Genomic DNA, 22,943 nt, shown 5'->3' with positions numbered 1-22,943 from the left:
ATCATTCTATTTGCCGGTGCAACCTAATATTCATGTTTTTATTTGTCATATTTTATAATTATACATTTTTTCCTCATGTAATAAAACAGATGCGGGTTCATAATATATCGACTGATCTCGGTCTGAAATAAAACAAGGTAACAATTTAATGCCTATTGATATTTATTATACAAGCACAATTACATTTTTAGAATGCAATGCTTAAATTTTTCGTCGGAAATATTCAGTACGCTCCTTGTTCTCCGAATGGATTGCAATGTGATAGGTACTTCTATGACATTATGCCAGGAGTTGTATCTTTTCAAATGTACTTTGCTGTTTGTGAATCTTCGAGTGGTGAACGTTTTATATTTTTCAAACTTTTTGAAAGATTTCTCTTTGTGTTTTAACGTGTCAGGTTTTGGTTTCAGTACATTGTCAACGTTCGTTTTGAAGGAAGCTTTCTCACTGGTTTGCAAAGAGTCTGGTTTTGGTTTTGTAAGGGGGTCAAACTTTAATCCTTCATTTTCCTCTCTCTTATCATTTTGGAAATTTCCAAAACTTTTGATCGATGTATCATCAACGTCTTCCATTTCTTCAATTTCCATGTAGATATCGGTCTCCAAGTTCCGGAAAGGTACTTGAAATTGGTCGTGAAAAGATACAGGTCTGTGGCGCCTTGAACGATTTATATAATAGATGATAGTGTCTTTTGTATCACAACGCAATTTGGTTATCACTATAGTTAAAACGATAATAACACTTGATACAGCAGTCACCGATAAAACTACAGTGAACTTGTCATCACTTTTACCAGTTTCTTTATGTGATTCTTCTTTTACGTCCGAAGCCGGTGTGATAGGCGTGGTCAAAGAAGTAGTAACAGATTTTGATACTGACGTATCAGTAGAGGATGAAGATGGCGTGATAGTTGTGGTCTCTGTAAGAGAAGTAACTCGATGATGTTTTGAATGTAAATCAAGTAAACATTTAATCCTAAGGCTCATTCAATGGATATTTTTGCATAATGACCTATATGGCCACCTCTTATTATTTATCATGTTGAATAAAATGTTAAAAGATAAGCAATTTTAAGCCTAATAAAATGAAAGAGAAAAATATTGAAAGAGAATAAATGAAATAAATTAAAATGTTTTCCTAACTTTTGATTGAAAATTGCAATCTATAACTCAATTTGTAAGAGTAGTTAGAATGCCTTAATCAGTAAGCACATCAAAATTCCATGTGAATCAAATTGTAAATAAGAAAAGCTTGCAGAGAAAAAGTCCAGTGTATATCATAAACTGTCTTAAAAAGTAAAGGAAACTAGTAGTTTTAAAAAAGTCTTAAGTTCAAATTTCAAGTAAAATTAAGATCGATTAATGAGTATTTCAAGCTTAACTTAAAATTAACAAATATGAACCCGTCATCTCGAAAATGGAACTTCAGCAAATTAACCTAAACGGATGTGTGTGTTTGTATGAGGGGGGAGAGGAGGGGGGTTGTAATGGTTGCCAAACACCAAATTTTAGCTAAAAAAAAATTAACATTCCATCATTTAAACTCTCAGTCTTTATAATCATATTCAACGCCGTTAATTAGTTAGAAGTCTTCAGTTAATCAAAGTGACACGTTGACTCCAAAAAGATTTTTTACTTTTTCATTATGACAAAAAGTAAATATACAAAATTTCATCGTACGGAATGTCATCATCTATCAGCCTACAAGTCCTTAAAACGCATCCAGAATTACACAGGTAAACAAACCGAGTTCTTCTGAACATTGATTTGAGTTTCACGTGATTGCTGTTACTGTCTTAAAATAGTTACAGTGGGATTGACACACTAGATAAGAAATTGAAATTGAAGTTATTCGATGTCTGTAGTAGAAAACATGTAATTTTAGAGAGTGGATTTGAATAAATTATATAAATTGTTCTTGAAAACATCAGATTTGACTGAGAGACCGTTCGTTTATGATTTATGCCACGCGGCAATATTGGCATTCCCCTGTGGTTGCGGAAGGAAAACTTAATATTTATGTGTTGGATTACCGCTAAATTCTTATTATTTTTTCTTTTTTTTTTGGATTTATTTAATTTTAAACATCGACATCTTTCAAACGTTTATTTTTTCATGATAAATCATGGGTTTGCGCGTTACCATGTCTCTTTAATTCATATTCTTATGGGGCCGCCGTGTTTCTTAACTTTGACATAAAGATTTAAAATTTCAAAATCTTTGTGGAGGCACTGGTAAATACTCATCCTAATTATGCAATCAGTTTGAATGCTTTAGACCGAGCAGTAGAGCATGGAAAAACAAAAACAAAAAACAAAACTAGTGATCAATATAATCTTAATCCAAAAAAGCCAACATATGCTATGAGCAATTATTAAATAATTTCATAGTTTTGGAATAGGAAACTGTGAAATAATTATTGATCGTGGGGGACAAATGTTCATTGCTTTCGCGGGTAACCCTTGTCCCCGAATTAACATCCCCTCGAACGTAAATACAAGCATTTGTGTTTTATGAATTAAAATTACCCCTAACTTTCTACCTACGAAATTATGTCCCACGAATAAGGACAAATTTGGCTACCCACGAACATTGGCCCCCACGAATAAAATGATTCCACAGTACTCTGCAACCATGCAATTAATTTGTCTGCTACATGTAGATGTATCTTGGTTATAAAGACGATTTTCAATGAATTAATTCATATTAATAATAACACAGAATAAAGTTTTTGGTTTTTTTTTAACAGGAAAGAGCTATTTATTAATTTAATTGTACCCATGTTTAAAGTCAATCGAATTATGTTTAATTGATATTAAAATCGGTTCGTGAGCTAGTCTGACATGTCTTATGTAAAAAAATAAATCCCAAAACAAACAAACAATAATTAAACATTTATCAAATGTTTTGATTCTATCTAGAAAAACTTAATATTGAGGAGATTTGATTAACGGTGCTAAAAAGATGTCTTACCGTGACTTTTGCAACCGTATATATGATTACATTCTGATTGACTGCAGTTACATTCGTCTGTACAGAACTGTCCAAATGCTGGATAATGACATGGAACTCCACACTTACTACCAAAATATCCCACAGGACAAGCTTAAATGAGAAATATAAAGAAATAAATACTTTCTTTATTGTGTCTTTATAATTTCAAAAAATAAACTGGATTAGTCATATCTTTTAACCTTCGCATTTTCCATCAACCTTATAATAGTTTGTACAACAGCCACCTCTGAAACAAAATGAAAATAATTTTTGTTTATCTCTTTTAAAAAATCATTTAAAAATAAAATGTTGATGCATGACGAATAAAACTAGATTGATACGTACGCAAAGCCGTTTTCTACGTTGTTGTCACAGTCACTTTTGATAGTTGTCTTCTTATCAAAAGCTATAAAAAGAATTAAAAAGTTGCGGCAAATTATGCGACAAGAAATCATTGTATATATTATGATAAACATCGGATTATAATTGAATTTGGATATATGAATTAGGTTATCTATCCATTAAAATCGTTTATTGCGAGAAGGAAAATATAAACGTCAAACATTTCCGCGAAAAGGCTCGACTCTGTATGTGAAACACTAGTTGTTCTGGATAAATATCATTTCCCCTATTACATAAACTGTATATGTATATTATTGGTCGTAAGTGTACAATTAAATGCATGAACAAAAATGCCAAAAATAGATATACGTAGTATGGCCATAAATGCTTATAAAAAATAATGTCAATAGACTTAAAAAAAAACATTCATGATATTTTTTAATCAATGTTATATTGTAGGACTCTAAAATCCCTTAAAAAACCGACATGCAAACGACATAAATGTAACCCCAGATGATAATGCTAACAAGTAATGGCTTTCCAAAAAGGTTGCCTGATTTAACAAAATTAGTCCTCTGGAAGCATGTTATGTATCAGTTACTTTATAAGAAACAAATTTTTATGTTCGTTGCTGTTCAGAAAAGGAAGGTGCTGATTTTCGTTGTTATAAGTCTTTTTATTTAATTTTAGTGCATATTATACACTATTACTTATTAGGTTAGTTACTGACTCACTACGGAAAAAATATTGGGTTGATAAATCTCATAGATGGCGAGGGCGAAGCCGAGCCGTCTATGAGGTTGATCAACCCAATATATTTTCGTAGTGAGTCAGTAACTAACCTAATAAGTGTTTTGTTTTCCCAAGCGACATATTTATTCACAAATAGCGATGATCTACGCAAAGCCATGTAAAAGATGCCTGAAATCTCGTCCAATTAAAATCAGTTAAACTTTTGAAATTATCAATACTACCTTTCAAATACCTTAAAAAAATCTTCGCTTCACCCATATTACTTACAAAGTTTTGTGCTATTCAATTTTAAACCTCTGCAGAGATTTGAGCAAATTTCGACGCTGCCATTTTGCTCTGCTCCAGACAGATTGTGACGTCAATATTCAAAGGGCAACTACTTTTACTTAGAAATAATTCCAAAGGGCAACTACTCTAAATATTTTAAGGAACTACTGAAAACGATTTCAGTGTAAAATGATAATGAAATATCGAGATGAGTAGGTGAGACGGCAGTCAATGACGGCCATATTGCCTAATATTAATCTTCAAAGAACCTACATAGAGATATATGAGGCAATCACGTGCCATGTTTTATCCAATGAAAGTGTGACATTTCAGTCCGAGGGAAAACCATATTTGTTATTGACTTACTTTATCATTTCCAGAAAAGTAAGAAACAATTGTAAGCTTCAAGAAAAACAATGAGGTACTCTACGTAATTAATATGGAATCATAGTATGAAATACCATTCTTTCATTCCCAAGCAAAGAATTCTCGTAACAAGTATTTCTTTTGTAAATAAAGCTGCACAGACGACTTGCTCTAGATTATTCTCTCTTTAAAATGTGATTGGTTTTATGTTGGACTTGACCACTATATTTCGTGCATTAAAATATGAATGTGACATAATGGCACTCTAAGTCCTGCTTTACAGTTCATCCTTCTAATATTAAATTAACTTATCCATGGATAAATCGAGAAGGTGGGTAGGGTTAAATTTACTTTACATTTGTAATGTTATGAATTGTATACTTTTAAAAGGATCATTACAATCATTAGGAAGAAACATTACGCACATTTTGTCAAATGCATTTTGTAAGACACGCGTCAAAAGCTACATCCAATTTAACGTAGCTCGCGGGTTTGCTGACGTCACAATAGGATTCGACGTAAAGAGTTGACCGTCATAGCAAACTCATACATTTCTTATAAAAATAACAAATGATCTTTAGAAACATAAAATGAAATATTTCAAAAAGCTAAATTGCAGTTTATACAAACATTTATAATTATCAGTTGCTAAAAATTTAGAGACGTGACATACATTGTCGCATTTAGTTCTATAGGATATGAGTGTACGTTGGAATCTTTAATCTAAAATCATGTTTAGACAAGTAAATTGTAAATAAATTGAACCGTATGCATTAATTTCGCTCGTTTTACAATTATAAATTCTGTATTTTCAAATACCAATCTACTATTAAAATTATTTTGGCTTTAGCTAGTTATCGTATAGTTACGATTACAAACTTATTTGTTTGTCAACAGTTGTATGGTAATTATTTTGCATTGAATGATTGACTCATTGAGTTTCGTGAAAAGAACAGTAGCCAAGTTTCTTTTCTTCACAACCTTACATTAATTGCATTTATGCATTTGAAAACATTCATAATAATGTTAAGATTTGCATGTTCTAATAGGTCTTAATCAGCTAGTTTTGTCAACCAGCGCATTTTCATTTTTGGTTCTCGGACGTAAGAAATTGATGACGTCGGCTAACGTCGTGATGAAATTAAAGGTTTTTGTAAAATCTTTTAAATCTTTAAAGTTGTTTTGCGAAAAATTGGCCGAGAACACATATTGATAATTTTTTATAAATTAATTCAAAATTATCTCTTCTGTTATTATGTTGAGTAAAATTAAGTTCGTCTAGATCATTTTAAAGTTTGGACCATAGTTTTGAAACGCGGTTTTCGACTAAGATATGCATTTTACTATATATTTCATTGAAATGGCGTTGCATGATTTTATCAGGATACTGTGTTTGAATCACGATAACATTATTACCACGCAGACGAATCTCAAATAAATTTTACAAATAAAACTCTGAAACCTATCAATCACGCGGACAAAATTTCAGGGTAGGTTTTCTCAGAAGCAGTAAACCCGCGAGCTACCTTAAGATGTAGGATATCGCCCTCTTGATTGAAAAATTGGGGCATAGGATACAACCTACCAACTCCCCCGTTTCGTCGATTTAGCTTTTCCAGTTTATTCAAAAGTATATAAATTTATCTTTCCTTCTATCCAAGCTGATTTTTTAAGTTGTTTGTTAATGATCTAATATCAATCTTCACTTACATAAAAACTTTAACTCGCAAACGTTTAAAATCGTAAGAAAAATGTCAAATTCGTCATAAAAGCCACCAAAACTTCAAATATTTCGGACTAAAAATAATTTCATAATAATTACTAAAGTTAAATTCAATATGCAATTTCGGAGCATGCACATGCAAAACAATTCACTCATGTTTGTGGTCTATACCATTTAATAATTATAATAAAAAAAACCCATACGTTATATCTTTTTAATCTGTATATTAACGGAAAAAGTGTAATTCTTCTCTGTTTCTTATCAGTCTGTCCGGTTACAATTTTTAGTAAATTAAAAACATCCCGCAATGACTACCGCGCTAATTATCTAAGTTTTTATAAATCGCAGTTTAGCAAGCTGTGCCAAAGTCTTAGGCTAACGTATTAAAGCTGAACACGACTTGTAATACATGTACAATGTAGGCATTGTCAGCCACTTTTGTTTTTCAACGCAGCTACAAGTATCCCTACAACCCGTATATATGCTGCATATATCGTATCGGTGTAACGTATTTACCTGTAAAGGTATAACCTGTTCGGACTTAGACCTTATATTGCGCTCATATTCGGTCTTTATTAAATTATCAAATTTACGATTTTTTTCTCAAACCAAGAAAGGTAACACTATATATACAGGTCAATGCATTATTTACAAACAGATAATGTACAAACATCAAGGAATAACGCATACAATCTATGATAACGACAGATATAAAACACGTTGGCCAAGATTTAAGTTTGCTCCATTTAAACAGGAACCTTCATCAGGAATCATGCTTCCTTACTAGTAATACATTGTATAATGGAACATGTATTGCAATCTTTGATCATATTACCCCCTCAGTGAAAATGTCACAAGGTCATCTTTGAGATACATGTAAACATTGTTCCACCAAAACACAATGAAAAGAAACACATCGAAATCCATTCATTTTAAATCTGAAATCTTCCTAATGACCCGAAGTCCTCTATCAACATTCAAACCAATTTCATACTGCAGCATTACACTATCCCTATATTCGGTAGAAGTCAGTTACAGTAAATAAGTTACATTTCAATATCAAGCAATGGATTATACTCGATTACTCTTTGTTATTTATTTTGTAACATTAGAGCCTAAGTATAAATGCCCGAGAATTATATGTAAAGTTCGCGTGCCTGAAACATTGTAAAAATAAAAGGATGAGAAAGCTCCAGGTCAGACACGAATTATTGAAAAAAAATAATTGTTTACTTAGTAAAAAACAAACAAGAAATAATATTTATTATAATGAAACGATTATTAACATTAATGAATGAAGAATGGCATTGAATTCAGACAACTAAGCAACGTTCATGAAAATAATTATCATTACAACAAACTAAAGTACGTCCTAGTATACTTATGATTTTCCCAAGCTGTTTTACAAAAAAAATCTTGTCACAATCATTATTTTGATTACAAAATAAGGAACCACTTTCAAACCAAATGTGTGTGGATTTTAATTAATAAAGTGCTTTGGAATAATTTTAAAATGATTTTGAGATGAGACAAACGCTTTTTTTCGTTAACCGACTATGGGAACATTCTACCAAATGAAACGCGGATATCATTTATAGGATCAGAAGAGTTAGATTGGCTTTTAAAATCAATACGACTATTTGTATTACTTGGATGTTAGATCAGGCTTAAATGCTTTTTCCTGGTCTTTATATTAGCTATTTTTAGATACCGTTCTCAATTTTGCCATAGGTTTTCGACATCATAAAGTTCAAGATGTAGAACGTGCACATTGTTTTGGATAAAGACTACTTTGACATGAGAAAAAATACTTATATCGTGGAATGTATTGTGGAATAGTTAATAGGATTCCTAAAAAGTATTAAGAAATGATACATAAAACTGAATATTAAATATCATATAATTTGCATGCATATTTTTTTATATTTGAATATAAAAAATAAATTGCTTGCTTAAGATTAGCTAATGTAAATATCACCACTGTAGCTAAAAAAAAACCTATTATTTTAGATGAAAATTCGAGAATATGCAAGGTTTTTGAACAGAAATGTTGATATATGAGGATCACAAAAATGCAGATAATATAAAACGTTTGTGTATTTGCGAAGTCTTAACATATATTTCTTTTCATATCTTTTATTCAGACCTAAAAACATCATAAACATTTGCAACGTATTTTTCAGAAACTTAAGCTTGTTTTCTGTTGTAAAAATCCCATTCTACCTTCCCTAACAGCTACATTTTCTTTTGGTTTGCTGTCGTGTATATATTGCAGTTCATTGGTAACAAATATGTTAGATATTGAGAATCTAAAGATAGTAACAATGTGCCATGACTCGTTGTGGCATACCTGTGCACACCAAATCATGTGATGCCTTTACATTGTCGGGCTGACTTCTTTTAATTTGAAAATTGATGTGGCAATTGATAAAGCCGTTGAACTGTTTACTTCCAATAGTTTGAGGGAAAAAACCCAAAAGGATATCAAAGAAATGATTTTTACTATATTGGGCAAAATAGCTACCAATGAATTATAATGTAATGAATTGTAAAGTGCATATTTACAATCACTTCTTTCTGAAAAATGGCAGAATTTTTTTTATCAAAAGGATACAAATCAAAATAATTTCGGGATCGCTTCGTTACTAAAACGAGTTGTGCAATACTAAACTCTATAGTCTCATATATTAACAATCGACAATCTGTGTTTTGTAGACCTTTATTCATATTCCGCAATTTCTGAGTAACATCGATCATTTTGATATTATAAAGCAATGATACCAAAGTCAGTCAAACCACTTCAAATTGACGTTTTAAATCATCCAAGAAAAAATAAAATGTAAGGATATAAATTTTTATAAAATGATGATGAAGGCAAACCTTTTTTCCTCAGAATATGGGGTAAGTGGTTTGGTATTTTTAAAATATGGTTCACATGGTATTAAAAACGTTATTATGGATTAATATTTAGAAAATGTGGGTCCTATTTTCGTATTTAATCAAATTGTTTCCTTTGTTAGAGCGCGACGCTTGCTAATTTATATTGAGGATAGGACATACCACACACGGTATAGAACCCTAAGTCTTAACTTCTTTTTTCCTAAGTCTTCCTTTTATGACGTAGTTCGAATCTACTTTATACCAGATGAATAACCTAAAACTTTTTCTTTCAAATCAAACTCACAATACTGCATCATTCTATTACTACAAAGGGAAACCTATAGTAAATCACATGGATAATTTTAATGCATTTTATTAAGTCCATTTGCATGAGATCGTTCATTAACAGCCTTAACTCACCCGAGGTGTAAATAATTCCCGTATTTGCAAGGACTTGTCTAATGACAAAAAATTATGGTATAAAATAATTTGTTTTTTTTTCCTATCAAGAATTCTTTCGTTTAAAAAGGTTAAGCTCGAATAATTAGAAAATAATAATCGCTACTTTATACAAACATTTAATTAATTATGAATTTCAATTTAAAAAAAAAAGGTAAGATTAAAGATTTTAGAATGGGCTCATTTAAAAGGTTCGATCTTAACTGTGCTATTATATATTGCACATGGCCATTTCTATCAGTGTATACATGTACTTATTTATGGAGAGTTCATTGGTTTCGTTCATAATTATTGTATAATCTGAAATATTAGGTTTTAGGTTAAGTATAAAGTGGGTTGAATTTTTAAAGAAACGTAATACGATAAATTATTCCCAATCATTGTCTTCATGTTAACTAAGACACCTCAAAAAAATTATGCATTTCGTTTAAAGAATTTCGATGGTGATGATTCATGATTTGGCTATAACGATGATGTTTTAAACGTAAAAAAATTACCTAGTCTTTGACAACCTTTGATGAAATCACATTCTGACTGGCCACAGTTGCATTTCTGCGTGCATAACCTTCCAAAGAATGGGTAAGGACAGCTAAACAAACAGTTTATTCCAAAATATCCTGAAGGGCAGGCTAAATATAAAAATACGAAAAATAACAATATTAACATATTCATGTACTGCCTTTTGTTTCCAAAAAAATATGTTTCATTTTCTTACCTTGGCAGTGTCCTCGAACCATATGATAATTAGGAACACATTCACCCCTAAAATTAAAAAAAGACATATTTAATAACATTTCTTACATTTGTTTTTAGAATAACCGGGAAGAAATACATAAACGTACGTGTATTTCTTTTGGCCATTGTTATATTTATCCTGGCTACAATCTATCACTCCAAAACAGCTTAAGACACTCAATGAAAAAGAGATGTATTGACTAAATACATGACAAACCATGGCCAATTCATAAACATATTTGGACAGAATATATCTGAGCAAACTGCTATATCTCCAAAATCATTGTCAGAACTGTGCTATGAATGGCTATGAAAGTCATGTGACACAAGATGAACAAATCACTATGTTTTGTGAAAAAGAATAAGTGCATGTGTCTTTTATGAAATCCCGATATTTTTGGCATATACAGAGGTTTCAGAATGCCTGGAGAAATCCAAGTTATTTTTCTTTACCTGTAACTTGAAGGGGCATGGTCACATTTTTTGGCAACATTTTTTTTTTCTGTTTGTAATATTTATAGTGTCTCCGTGAGGCATTTTTAATACTTGTAGTTAACCAAATATGAGTTTCAGTTTTCAAAATTATAAGCGAGATACAGAGCTGACAATTCTTTGGTATGTAAACAAAGCTCTGATCAGTTGTTTGTTTACATTCTAAAAGTCCAGGTTTAAACCTAAATAAACAAATAAACAACAAAGAATTGTCAGCCCTGTACCTTGCTTATAACTCTATAACTGACAATCAAATTGTGAAATGATCACTAAAACTGCATTACTAAAGAATTGTAATAAACAATAAAAAAAATAAAATTTGACCCAGACCGTGGCCATGTCCAAAGAGGAAATAACATAAGATTAAGCATAGTTTGCAAATTGTTGAGAAAAAATGGATTTATTTAAAGAGACAGTACAGCGTATCTTATTAAAAAAACCGATTTGAAAAAATTGTCCGATCGGGTTCGGTATTTTTGTACTACTCATGAATGTATAAACTTTCAGAAAATTACAAAGTTCCCATGAAATAAATGTAATTATTTCATTAGAATTAATAATTACGTATAACCTATCACATATTTACATTGCAATGTGTTACGGGGTTCAGCCTTCTATAATATTACGCATGCGTATTTACTGTAAACAAAATACATGTAGGGTTCGCAAAGATTCTCCTGGACATGTTTGTGATAATAATATGTCTTTTTTACTTCTCCCAGGTAATAATTGTTCAAAGTTTTTAAAATTACCACAATTATTATTTTGTAAGCATGTATTTTGCATGTTTATCATAGGAGTTGCTAAAACCTAAATTCATTTTTGCAAATGAAGCCCCTTGAGTGGTTGTTGGACATATTTATGTCTGTTCATTTTAAAATAAACCGAAAGTGGTAAACTACTTATAAATTATCGAGTAAGTGAGGATGTGTTCCGTTTAGAGAGTCCTTTTAACCTGATGACCATGATGACCGTAGTCGGACGAATATCTTGTAATTTTCAGCACGTGTCAATTACTGTCAATCAAATCCACGTGGTACAAATAAACGATATTAGATTATTCCGGTTTGTACGACCCTTAATTTTTTGTAAGCTCAAAATTACGTTAATTAAGTATGTAAAAGGGATTTTTATGTATTTCAACTATTACAATCAACGTTATTTCTTATTTCCTAACGATACAATAGGTAAATCTGAAGGCTCGTTCCTCTGTTTTGGGTTGCCATTTTGGGTCACCTCTATTCTGGAAATTATGCATCATACATTGATTTTACTTATAAATTCATATTTTATAATGGCAATGAAACTATATTTAATAAAATAGTAAAGAAAAAATTACATATTTACACAGTTAATAGATAGGGGACTATATTTTGTGGCGGAAGGTTTTTAAGAAGAGAATGAGCATTTTTCATAACTCAGTTGTTGTCGAGTACCGTCACTTTAGCTTCCTTATTTTCAATGCAAACAAAATTTTCAAATAGTTTGTGCATTAAAATATCTTTAAAAACAATAATTTTACAATTTTTTATATTTCCATCGACACATGTTGACAAATTTAACTTATATTTCATAAAAGTCAAAGAAAAATGAATCCAAATTTTTGCCTAAAACTAGCATATTTCATGCCATATCTCAAATTTTGCATAATAGACCCATATTTTTGTTTTTATTTTCTTAATTTATGAGATTTGTCTGACAAGTCTATCATAATTTGAGAAAACGAGAAAAAGTTTGAGACTTTAAACAATTTCATTACATGTTGAATCGTTAATGAATAAAAATAGCTGGGTTTTTTTCAGTGCAAAAAGTTCAAAATATCAATTGGATGAAGAAATTGTAACAGTTTTTATGACAAGTAATAGCTTTCCAAAAAGCTTGCCTGACTAAACAAAATTATTCAATAGAAGCATGCATGTATCAATTAGGCTATCTTATCAGAAATGAATTTTAATTTTCGCTGCTGATCACAAATTTATAAACGGAACGTGCAAATTTAAGACGAAATGTCAGTCTTTTCCTCGATCTAGAACATGTACATATATATCAATTGAAATTCATTTATTTTATTAATTTATTTTTTTAAGAATGTACACATATCATTTAAGTTTATGTATGCTTGAAAGCTGGAGAGTAGATAGTCGTTTTTTTAATTGTACATGTATTAGTTATATCAAGATGCAAAATCAACTGAAAGGCATTTTTAAGAATTTCCAACCATGTGAAATATGAAAGGGTATACAAACACGTTTTGTTTTTGAATGTTGTGTGTAGGCAGCTTAATCAAAATCATCTTGACAAGCAATTAAAAAAGGGTCAATTCTCAAATTCATGAAAAAAACCCTAACTGTAACTTCTATTCAATTGCAGTTTCATTTATTGCATGCTCCTACAAAAGTGGAGGGGGGGGGGGCAAATCCATGATATTTCCATTTATTCTATAATGTTAAGAAAAGTGCCAGCTGCCAAAAAAGTGAGGAGGGGGGCAAGCAGCCTCCCTCACCCCAACTCCCGATGCTACGTGCCTGTGATGTAAACACATGGTGTGCTCTGGGGTATTCGCATGATCCCAATTTACGGACTTGTCAACTCGCGCGCAAAAACTATGAATGAGACATTATGGCGCGAAATCCTGCTATTGCCGTTCACGCAACGAGTGAACTCATCCATTGGCAGAGAGCCATTGGGAGGGGGTCAGATGAATTTTTTGACATTTGTTTTGTAACAGCTACATACATTATATTATACTTTGGTTTGGATGTTTTGGAAGAAATCTAACAAATTAAGAAACACATTTGATTAGTAATTGTTAAATGTAGTAATGTACATTTAGTAAGACACGCGAGCTATGACCCCTTTTCAAGATTAATGAAATCGCCCAACTGAACGAAAATCGGGTCAGACCCCGCTTTGGCGATTTAGTTCCTCCAGTAAACATTCCAGCTGTATAAATATATATTTGTTTTAATCTAAACTGATGACTCTCTTGTAATAATGATAATCCAACACCAATTATTACTTACACAGTATTAGACAATATGTTACAACTTGTTGCGATGACCCCCTCCCCCTTTTTCACCGTTCAAATATGGTGGAATGCTGATCTATTTTTAAATCAGGATTACACACGTGTACTGCATGGTGAACGTCCCTTTTACTTAAAAACTCTTGCTCGCTGTTGTTATTACATGCCATATAACATTTTCATCAATTGTGAATGTAAATGTTGACATCTTAAACATGCATCGGTTAATCTTTTTTGTGAAATATCATGATATTGCTTGTCCCATTGTCTGCACTGTTTCGGAGATTGCGACTTTTAAACCTTTGATATGCCTGACGTCATGACGTCAGGCAATAATTTTAATTTTATCTATTTTAAAAAGAATAAAGTATTTAATGCCATGGTTCATTCCGATAAAAAAATTTAGAGGGAAAAGCGATTTATGTGCAATCTGCACTTTCAGTGCAAAAAGGTCATATCAAATACATTGTAGAGCCAAATGAAGCATATAGATCCCAAAGTTTTGTTTTGATTTTTGGTTAAGCTATGTGTTGATTTAAAAAAAAATACTTTAGAAAAAAAAACAACTTTTGATTACAGGATCCAACGTCCTTAAATAAAAGAACATAACATCAATTCACGAAGAGACTGACGCTACTGAAAGAGTGTGATACCGGACTGTGCTGCCAGACTCAACACGCATTATGAGTTCATCATAAAGTTCGTCCATTACCACAACCATGAACCAGATACCATTGACTAGTATCAGTTACGATAAATGCAAATGTGTGTATTATGATGTAAACATTATCAATAATAATCTAATAGAACCATTATAACAGGAGCTTGGACTGGGTAGTTGTGTCAAACAGCAATGTGACGTATGCCTGTCTATTTCATTGCTGCCCACTCAGTGAAAGCTCATTGAAATCAACACGATTTGTCTGGCTTCTGAGCTAAGACTACGCAATCGGTGCATATTTCAATTGAATCCAGCATCATTTTTAACATGTTTTGACGCAAGAAATGATAGCTACGTCCTACGGAAAGTCCAAGGCCTTGTAATAATGGTTCTACTTGTTTTTACGATTAAAAATTACCAGTGTTGTAAAAGGAAATACATGTAAATATAAATTGCGTTGAAAAGTATCTTTTTTTGTTTCCTGTCAAATATCTTTACACGTTTTATGATAAAGACTTAAGAATTAAGCCAGGACAAGTTCCCGTTTTGCACACATTTTTTTTATACTAAAGTTTCAAATGCGTGCAAAACGGAAACAAACCGTTAGTGTCTACTGATACGACTGATTTTATAACATGCCTAGCTGTATTGGAAAGAATAAAGAAACTCGTTAATCAATATAAATGAAGACAAGATGTTTAAAAGCAATACATAAGACACTTGATTTTCGTCTACTGAATATATCATATTAGGATATCCGATTCATAATAACCCCAGATTTTATGAATCTGGATGCATAACAGATATGTTTGGGCTTAATACTCAGTATACTTGGACATAATTTTAATGTTTTAGTATCAATATGTGAGCGGAAGGTGTCCTAATTAATGATCTTTCCCCTTTCCTGCAAAGTTGCCCCCCCCCCCCACCTTTGATTTTAATCTATAAAAATTAATTTTAAAAAAATCTATACGCTATAAATATTTTTCAATAGTTTTTGTATTTCTAATGATAAAAAAGACCTTTCCACCGAAGCATTTATTAAAGAGACAGTACAGCTGAAAACACGTGTGTGAATAACTTCAGATTTACCCATTGTATCGTTAGGAAATAAGAAATAACGTTGATTGGAATAGTTTGAATACATCAAAATTCCTTTCAAATATCTAATAATTAACGTAATTATGAGCTTCCAGAAAATTTAAGGGTCGTGCAAACCGGAATAATCTTATATCGTTTATTTGTATCACAAGGAATTTGATTGACAGTACTTGACACGTGCTGAAAAATACAAGATATTCGTCCAACTACGGTCATCATGATATACGAGGTTAAAGGGACCCTCTAAACGGAATGTTTTTGCATCATCACTTTCTCGATACTTTATTTATGGTTTACCAATTTCGATTCATTTTAAAATGAACAGACATAAATATGTCCAATAACCCCTCATGGGGCTTAAGGACGTTGTTTACTCATGGTTTGAGTTCTCAAATTCGTATTGTTATAAAGATCAATGTCATGAGTAAAAATTGTTCTAAACACTAAAAGTATTCATGAAATGAATTATTATTGACAAACTATTCGATATTTTTACTTTATTATGGAATTAGGCTCAAACAAAGTTAGACTTTTAGCAAAACAGCTGTTAGGCAACATAATTTTGCATATTTTCTGTTGGTTTTATCTCACTTTTTCATTTAGATATTCGAATGGCACACACTACAGAAATATTGAAAAATGCTAAAAAATGATAAAAGACACCATATCTCAAATTTTTGCTCACTGACCTCATACAATTTTTATGCCTGCAGAGTAAGGTCAATATACCTAGTTCAATGCAATAAATGTTTTAGTATTATCATCATTCATTATTTTTTTTATTGAATCAAAAAAGGATAGGAATTTGAAAACTGATAGAGGAAATTCGGACTGGAATATTCATAAAAATTGTAAATGAAAACGTAATGCTTTGTGTCTGTTCAGTGTCATTGCCATTCATAAACTGTATTTCATTTTTAAATGAGTTTAGCAATTTGTATTATTTTCACAATTAAGAAAACTTCAATCATGCTTTAAAATTTTTAGGGACTTTTCTTAAATTTTTAACAAATATTCAATGGCCATTATCTCAAAAAGTAGGTCATTGACCTACTTTTTTGAAACTGAAAAATAGCACTACCAAGATAGGTGTTTAACACACAGTAGATGGTTTTTCATTATCATCAGTGGAATTTTTTTTTATTCTGAGTATACCTTAATTTACAAAAATGAATTGAGCTTGTAGCAACTCCTATGATAAACACGCAAAACACATGCTTACAAAAAATAATTGAGGTTATTTTAAAAGTTTGAACAATTATTACCTGGGAGAAGTAAAACTGTCACATTTTTATCATCAAACATATCCAGGAGAATCTTCGCGAGCCCTGCATGTATTTTGTTTACGGTAAATACGCATGCGTATTAGTAAAGAAGGCTGAACCCCGTAACACATTGCGGTGTGAATATGTATAGGTTATACGTAATTATTAAATTTAAATAAAATAATTAGATTTATCTCATGGAGAACATTTTAATTTCCTAAAAGTTTATACAATAAGGAGTAGTACAAAAATACCGAACCCGTTTGGAAAAAAATGTTCAAGTCAGTTTTTTGATAAGATGCGCCGTACTGTCTCTTTAATATCCTTAGTATTAACTTTCTATTTTTTTGAATGTGCTTGTCCCCATAGAACCTAATGCAATTTTCGTTAATCAATTACTGCTTAGGTAATAATATTTTTTTTTCAAGCTGAAAGAATTTGTTGATGATGGTTTGAATGTGCTGTGCTTTCGGTAAATCTTTTTCTGCTAAAAAATTTGCCTATTAAAAATGCCGTACTGAAGCATTGTAAACATCAAAATCGAAAAAAACAATTTTGACCAAAATTGTGACCATGCCCCTTTAAACACGCAGTTTGTCTTCACAAAAAACGATATTCATATCACGTGTTGGTATACGTTAGAATTTAAAGAGCACAAGTTTGGGTTACTGTAAACGTCTTTAATTCCACGTGTCTAAAATTTCACGATTTCCTGTGTAAGTACCTTTCACGGTGTTTTTTAATTTCACGGATAATCGATTTCTTATCCTGGAAAAGTAAATCCTGATTTAAAAAAGAATCTGATGAGTAATGAATCTGCATCATGTAATTTACATTATTTTCTTTAAAATTACGTAAAATTAAAGCCTTATTTACGATAAGTGCAATGAGAATAATAAAACATGTTTGTGTCGAATGTAATAAGCACTTGTGTAAAATGTGCATTTAATAATTTGGGTATGAAAATAAAATTAAGGGGAAAACGTACATGTAATCTGTTAGAAAGAAGTAAACTTTTATAATCAATCAATCTTAAAATGAACTGCTCAATATGAGTGCCGATCGCAGACAACGTCAATGTTGTACAGAAGTCTTTGTCCTTAGAAAATGTCCGAGATAATAAGTGACAATTAGCACCCGTGTTCACAATGCTTCGATAGGACCGCAGAGATAGAGGTAAAACGAATATTCTGTTATAAACATTTTTTAATTATGATATTAATGTATTAAATTAACGTTATACCAATACTTGTTATTTTTATCAAATTTTAAATATACTATGATTACGATAAACAAGTGGTAACTTAGGCTCCGCTCAAGCACACATGCATCTGTAATAGCGGCCTACACGGATATGGCGAATGCACAGCTTAATATTCACGTGGCTTAATGTTCGAGGAAAATTGTCTGACCGTGAAGATAGTGAAATTAATAACACCGTAATGTTTTCCACGTCTGCAGTATACAAGTATTACTTAAATGAACAAACATGGAAGTTGCTCAGATAATATAAACTTTGATATAACTATCGAAATGAGGTGACCCTTTTGTATAATCATAGATTATTTCCCGTTTCTGTGTAATGAACAAGATCAAAAAACGTATCTTCTAATGGTTTTCATTGATCACATCTAAGTAGGTATTGTCATGAGACTTTTTTCCGTTCCCATCAATATGTTGGCTGTAAATTGGCTCTAAATAGTTTGAAAATGATGCGTCATGTTCAGGCATTCCCATACAGTCTTTCACAAGTCCGGCATTTGTTAAAGCGGTGTCCAGAACTTCAATGTAATTGTGTTGTTCGTGTTTGCTAGTCCCAGGACTCAGGTATTGGATACTACTACCAGTCGATTCATTACTGATTAAAGAAGAGTGCAATTCATTTTTCATTTCTATGCTCAGATTTTCGGCGGATCGGCGTTCTAATATGTTATCAATCTTATGATATGGCATACTTGTATCGTTGTTTAAAGTCTTCAGTTGGTAGTATTTTCCTTGCTGCTTGGTGTCATTGGCTTTACTTATTGCTGTCATCATAGCTTCGTTTATATCTTCATATTTTTCATCTATAACTGTGTCAGTTTTCTCAGTAATTTTTTTTTTGATTTTGTTTTTCGACGTATGCATGCATACAGTTTTACACAAGCCTGTATACTAGATATGAAAAGGAAAAATGCTATAAGTCCACCAATCACTAAAATGAGGGTATTAATTGTTACTGAGTAATGTCGGTGATATGGTTACTGGTGGAACACTGGAAATGATTACTTTGCTCCTTTGAAACTCTTCGCTAACATTTCTTTTAAAGATATAGTTTGTGATTACATAATGTTTTCCTGTCGTTGGGGATCTTTTTGTAGTATTTACTCCATAACTTGTAGAGTCAATGAGGTACGATGTCGTAGCTTCAGACGATTGTGACGCTCCTGTCGTAAAAACTGCCGTGCTGGAAACCACACTTTCATCTAAAAGATACGATTTTGAAAGATTATATTCGTACAAAAAAAAAAAAAAAACCAAAACAAGGATTAACATTAATCACTTGAAATAAAAGAAGGTCATTGTTATTGTTTTGCATCCATATATGTGATGACAATGTTTTAGGGCACTCGCACGAATTGCTGCAGAGATAACCATAAAAAAGTCCATCCCAAGGGGTCTCGCATTTTGACCTGTAGACCTATTTGCACAAACTGGAAATTTTAAAATATCCTCATCATTAAGAATAACGTTTTTAATACCTGTTTTTTTAAAGATTTATTTCAGGTAATATTTTGATATACATATTGACTAAAAAGCTTGTACGAACTTTTCGGACAATGACATCATTAAGATCTCATATTTTGATGTGGTATTTACTTGTGTGACAATAAATTGTTATTCAAACAAAGATCAGTACATTTACAAAATAAACTTATTATAACAATGAGTTCCATCTAACTGATGGCAAACCTTTCCTTAAATATGTAAAATTCAAAACCGTTGTAGAGGCACTGGTACATACTCATCCTAACAATGCAATCAGTTAGTATCCGGTCAAGTCGTACACAGACCAACTCGTACACAGGTCAACTCGTATACAAAATTGTCCGCATAAAAAACGAAATTTCCGCATAGAAAAACGAAGTCAACTCGTATACAAAAAAATTCCGATACAAAATCGAAAGTCAAAATTGTCCGCATAAAAAACGAAATTTCCGCATAGAAAAACGAAGTCAACTCGTATACAAAAATTCCCGTATATTTAACCGAAACTCGCATACATAAACACAGTATAATTTGAAAGTCAACTCGTATACAAAAAGTTAGAAACAAAACGTAAAAAGTAATTTAAGTAAAAGTAACTTAAAACACTTGGTTTCTTGTGATAAATTTTCTTTATATATTGCTTCCGTAATTCAGCGTAACTGGTAAAAAGGACATGTTATCAACTATTACAAAGATTGCAAAATTCATACATGTATAATTGTGCATTATCATTAAACTCGGTAACGATGTGAAATTAGAACAAAAAAAATAACGTTAAATAATTGTGTCAATCCAATCATTATTATTTGGTAATTATTTCAACACATCAAAACAATGATTGTTAAAACAACAAGCGCGGTGTTTCTTGCTTCTCCAAACGGATGACTTTTCAAAGGCTAATTAAGATACTCCTCATTATTTTGTTTAAAATAAATATATCCAACTTTCCGCTTTTATATGTCATTTCCCAAACTTCTTTCAACATGGTACGACACCTGTGTGTTTCCTGTCGACGAACTGTAAGTAATATACCATTAATTTATAAGTTAAAAATTTGTTTATTTATATAGAGTGAAAAGTGAATATAAAAGTCACATATGAAATTTCTTTAAATAATTGAATATATATATATATGTGCAACTTTTGTAATATTCAATAAAAACATATTTAAAATCAAATAGACAGACATACGGCTAGCAATCTATTGCCTACTGAAAAAAGACATACTGATTAATTAATATTGGAGCTGAATTTGAATATTTCATATCAATATTTCATTGTATATGAATGTAATAAATCCACTAATAGATTTTAGTCATAATGATTTAGCTACAACAGCTACACATGTTCACAATTAACATTTAATGTTCATAACTAATTTAACAAAAATTAGGCTGTGCCTATAATAGTCCTCTCCCAAAGGACCAAAGTTACAATTGATATTTCAAGTAAATTTAAATTTTATATTATCATTATATGATAGGTATATAATTAATATAATAAGTTCATAAAATAGATAATGTATTCCAAAATCTTTGACTGTACATTTTTATTTTTCTTGTTCACTTCTTTGTCCAGGATTGCATGTTTAATAATTATTGTTTTAGCTACAATATTATTGTTTTGCAAGCCTTTCTTAAATTTGGCTATATACCGGTATACTTGTAAATCAATTAGTTTGAATGCTAAAGGCCAAGGAGTAGAACAGGAAAAACAAAAATTATTGATCAATATAACCTTAATTCTTAAAAAAAAGCAATATATACTATAAGCAATAATTAAATAATTTCCCAGTTTTGTATAGGATACTCTGCAACCATGCAATCAATTTGTGTGCTACATGTAGATGCATCTTGGTTATAAAGACGATTTTTAATGAATTAATGCATATTCATAATGAGACAGAATAAGGGTTTTTTATAAAACAGGAAAGAACTATTTAATAATTTAATTGTACCTTTGTTAAAAGTCAATCAAGTTATGTTTAATTGATATTAAAACCGGTCCCTGAGCTAGTCCGACATGTCTTATGTCAAAAAATAAATCCCAAAACAAACAATAATTAAACATTTATCAAATGTTTTGATTCTATCTACAAAAACTTAATTTGCAGAGATTTGATAAACGGTGCTGAAAAGATGTCTTACTGTCACTTTTACAACCGTATATATGATTACATTCTGATTGACTGCAGTTACATTCTTCCGTACAGAGCTGTCCAAATGCTGGATATTGACATGGAACTCCACACTTACTACCAAAGTATCCCACAGGACAAGCTTAAATGAGAGATATTTAAAGATAAATAATTTCTTTATTGTGTCTTTATAATTTCAAAAAATAAACTGGATTAGTCATATCTTTTAACCTTCGCATTTTCCATTAACCATATGATAGTTTGTACAACAGCCACCTCTGAAACAAAATGGAAATCATTTTTGTTTATCTCTTTTTAAAATTCATTTAAAAATCAAATTTGGATGCATGACGAATAGGACTAGATTGATACATACGCAGAGCCATTTTCTTTGTTGTTGTTGTTGTTGTTGTTGTTGTTGTCACAGTCACTTTTGATAGTTGTCTTCTTATCAAGAGCTATAAAAAGAATTAATACGTTGCGGCAAATTATGCGACAAGACACCATTGTATATATTGTGGTTAACATCAGATTATAAGCGAATAAGGATATTTGAATTAAGTTATCTATACATTAAAATCGTTTGTTGCGAGGAGGAAAATATAAACGTCAAAAAATTCCGCAAAAAGGTCCGACTCTGTACTATGTGAAACCCTAGTTGTTCTGGATACATATCATTTTCCCTATTACATAAACTTTATATGTATATTATTGGTCGTAAGTGTTCAATAAAATGCATGAAAATAATTGCCATCAATAGATATTAGTAATATGGCCATAAATGCTTAAAAATAAAAAAAAGAATAATGGCAATAGACTTTAAAAAACCATTCATAATATTTTGATCAGTGTTATTTGTAGGACTCTAAAATGCCTTAAAATAAAACCGAGGTTCGCGCAGCAAAAAGAAAAATCAATGCTTGAATTTTCCTTTTAGAAGATTAAGCGTAAACATATATCATGCAGATTGTTATCAGTTTCATATGATTTATTACG

At 31.1% G+C, this 22,943-nt stretch overlaps 1 protein-coding gene across 2 annotated transcripts; it reads right to left on the bottom strand.

The window, feature by feature from the left end:
• Positions 1-155: 155 nt before the first annotated feature.
• Positions 156-22,454, bottom strand: LOC128156297 (uncharacterized). Of its 2 annotated transcripts, none has more exons than XM_052818378.1 (4): positions 22,324-22,454; positions 22,179-22,225; positions 21,958-22,089; positions 156-919 (listed from the first exon to the last, which is right to left on the bottom strand). In XM_052818378.1, the coding sequence occupies exons 1-4, from the start codon at positions 22,452-22,454 to the stop codon at positions 180-182; spliced, it is 1,050 nt and encodes a 349-aa protein (XP_052674338.1). In that variant the 3' UTR covers positions 156-179. The 2 variants fall into 2 exon arrangements, with proteins under 2 accessions (XP_052674338.1, XP_052674337.1); XM_052818377.1 differs by lacking the exons at positions 21,958-22,089; positions 22,179-22,225; positions 22,324-22,454 and adding exons at positions 2,973-3,104; positions 3,194-3,240; positions 3,339-3,557.
• Between the last annotated feature and the right edge of the window lie 489 nt (positions 22,455-22,943).

Source organism: Crassostrea angulata, chromosome 7 (assembly GCF_025612915.1).
Source record: "Crassostrea angulata isolate pt1a10 chromosome 7, ASM2561291v2, whole genome shotgun sequence".
NCBI classification, from domain to species: domain Eukaryota; kingdom Metazoa; phylum Mollusca; class Bivalvia; order Ostreida; family Ostreidae; genus Magallana; species Magallana angulata.
Note: the sequence above shows the minus strand (reverse complement) of the source record. Positions and strands in the feature narration are given on the sequence as shown.

What these genes read in the sequence shown, in the direction of transcription:
- LOC128156297 (XM_052818378.1), bottom strand. Translation starts at nt 22,454, where the DNA reads ATGGTGTCTTGTCGCATAATTTGCCGCAACGTATTAATTCTTTTTATA. An exon ending in AACAAAGAAAATGGCTCTGC is followed by an intron (nt 22,226 to 22,323) that starts GTATGTATCAAT and finishes ATTTTGTTTCAG; the next exon opens with AGGTGGCTGTTGTACAAACT. An exon ending in GGTTAATGGAAAATGCGAAG is followed by an intron (nt 22,090 to 22,178) that starts GTTAAAAGATAT and finishes CTCTCATTTAAG; the next exon opens with CTTGTCCTGTGGGATACTTT.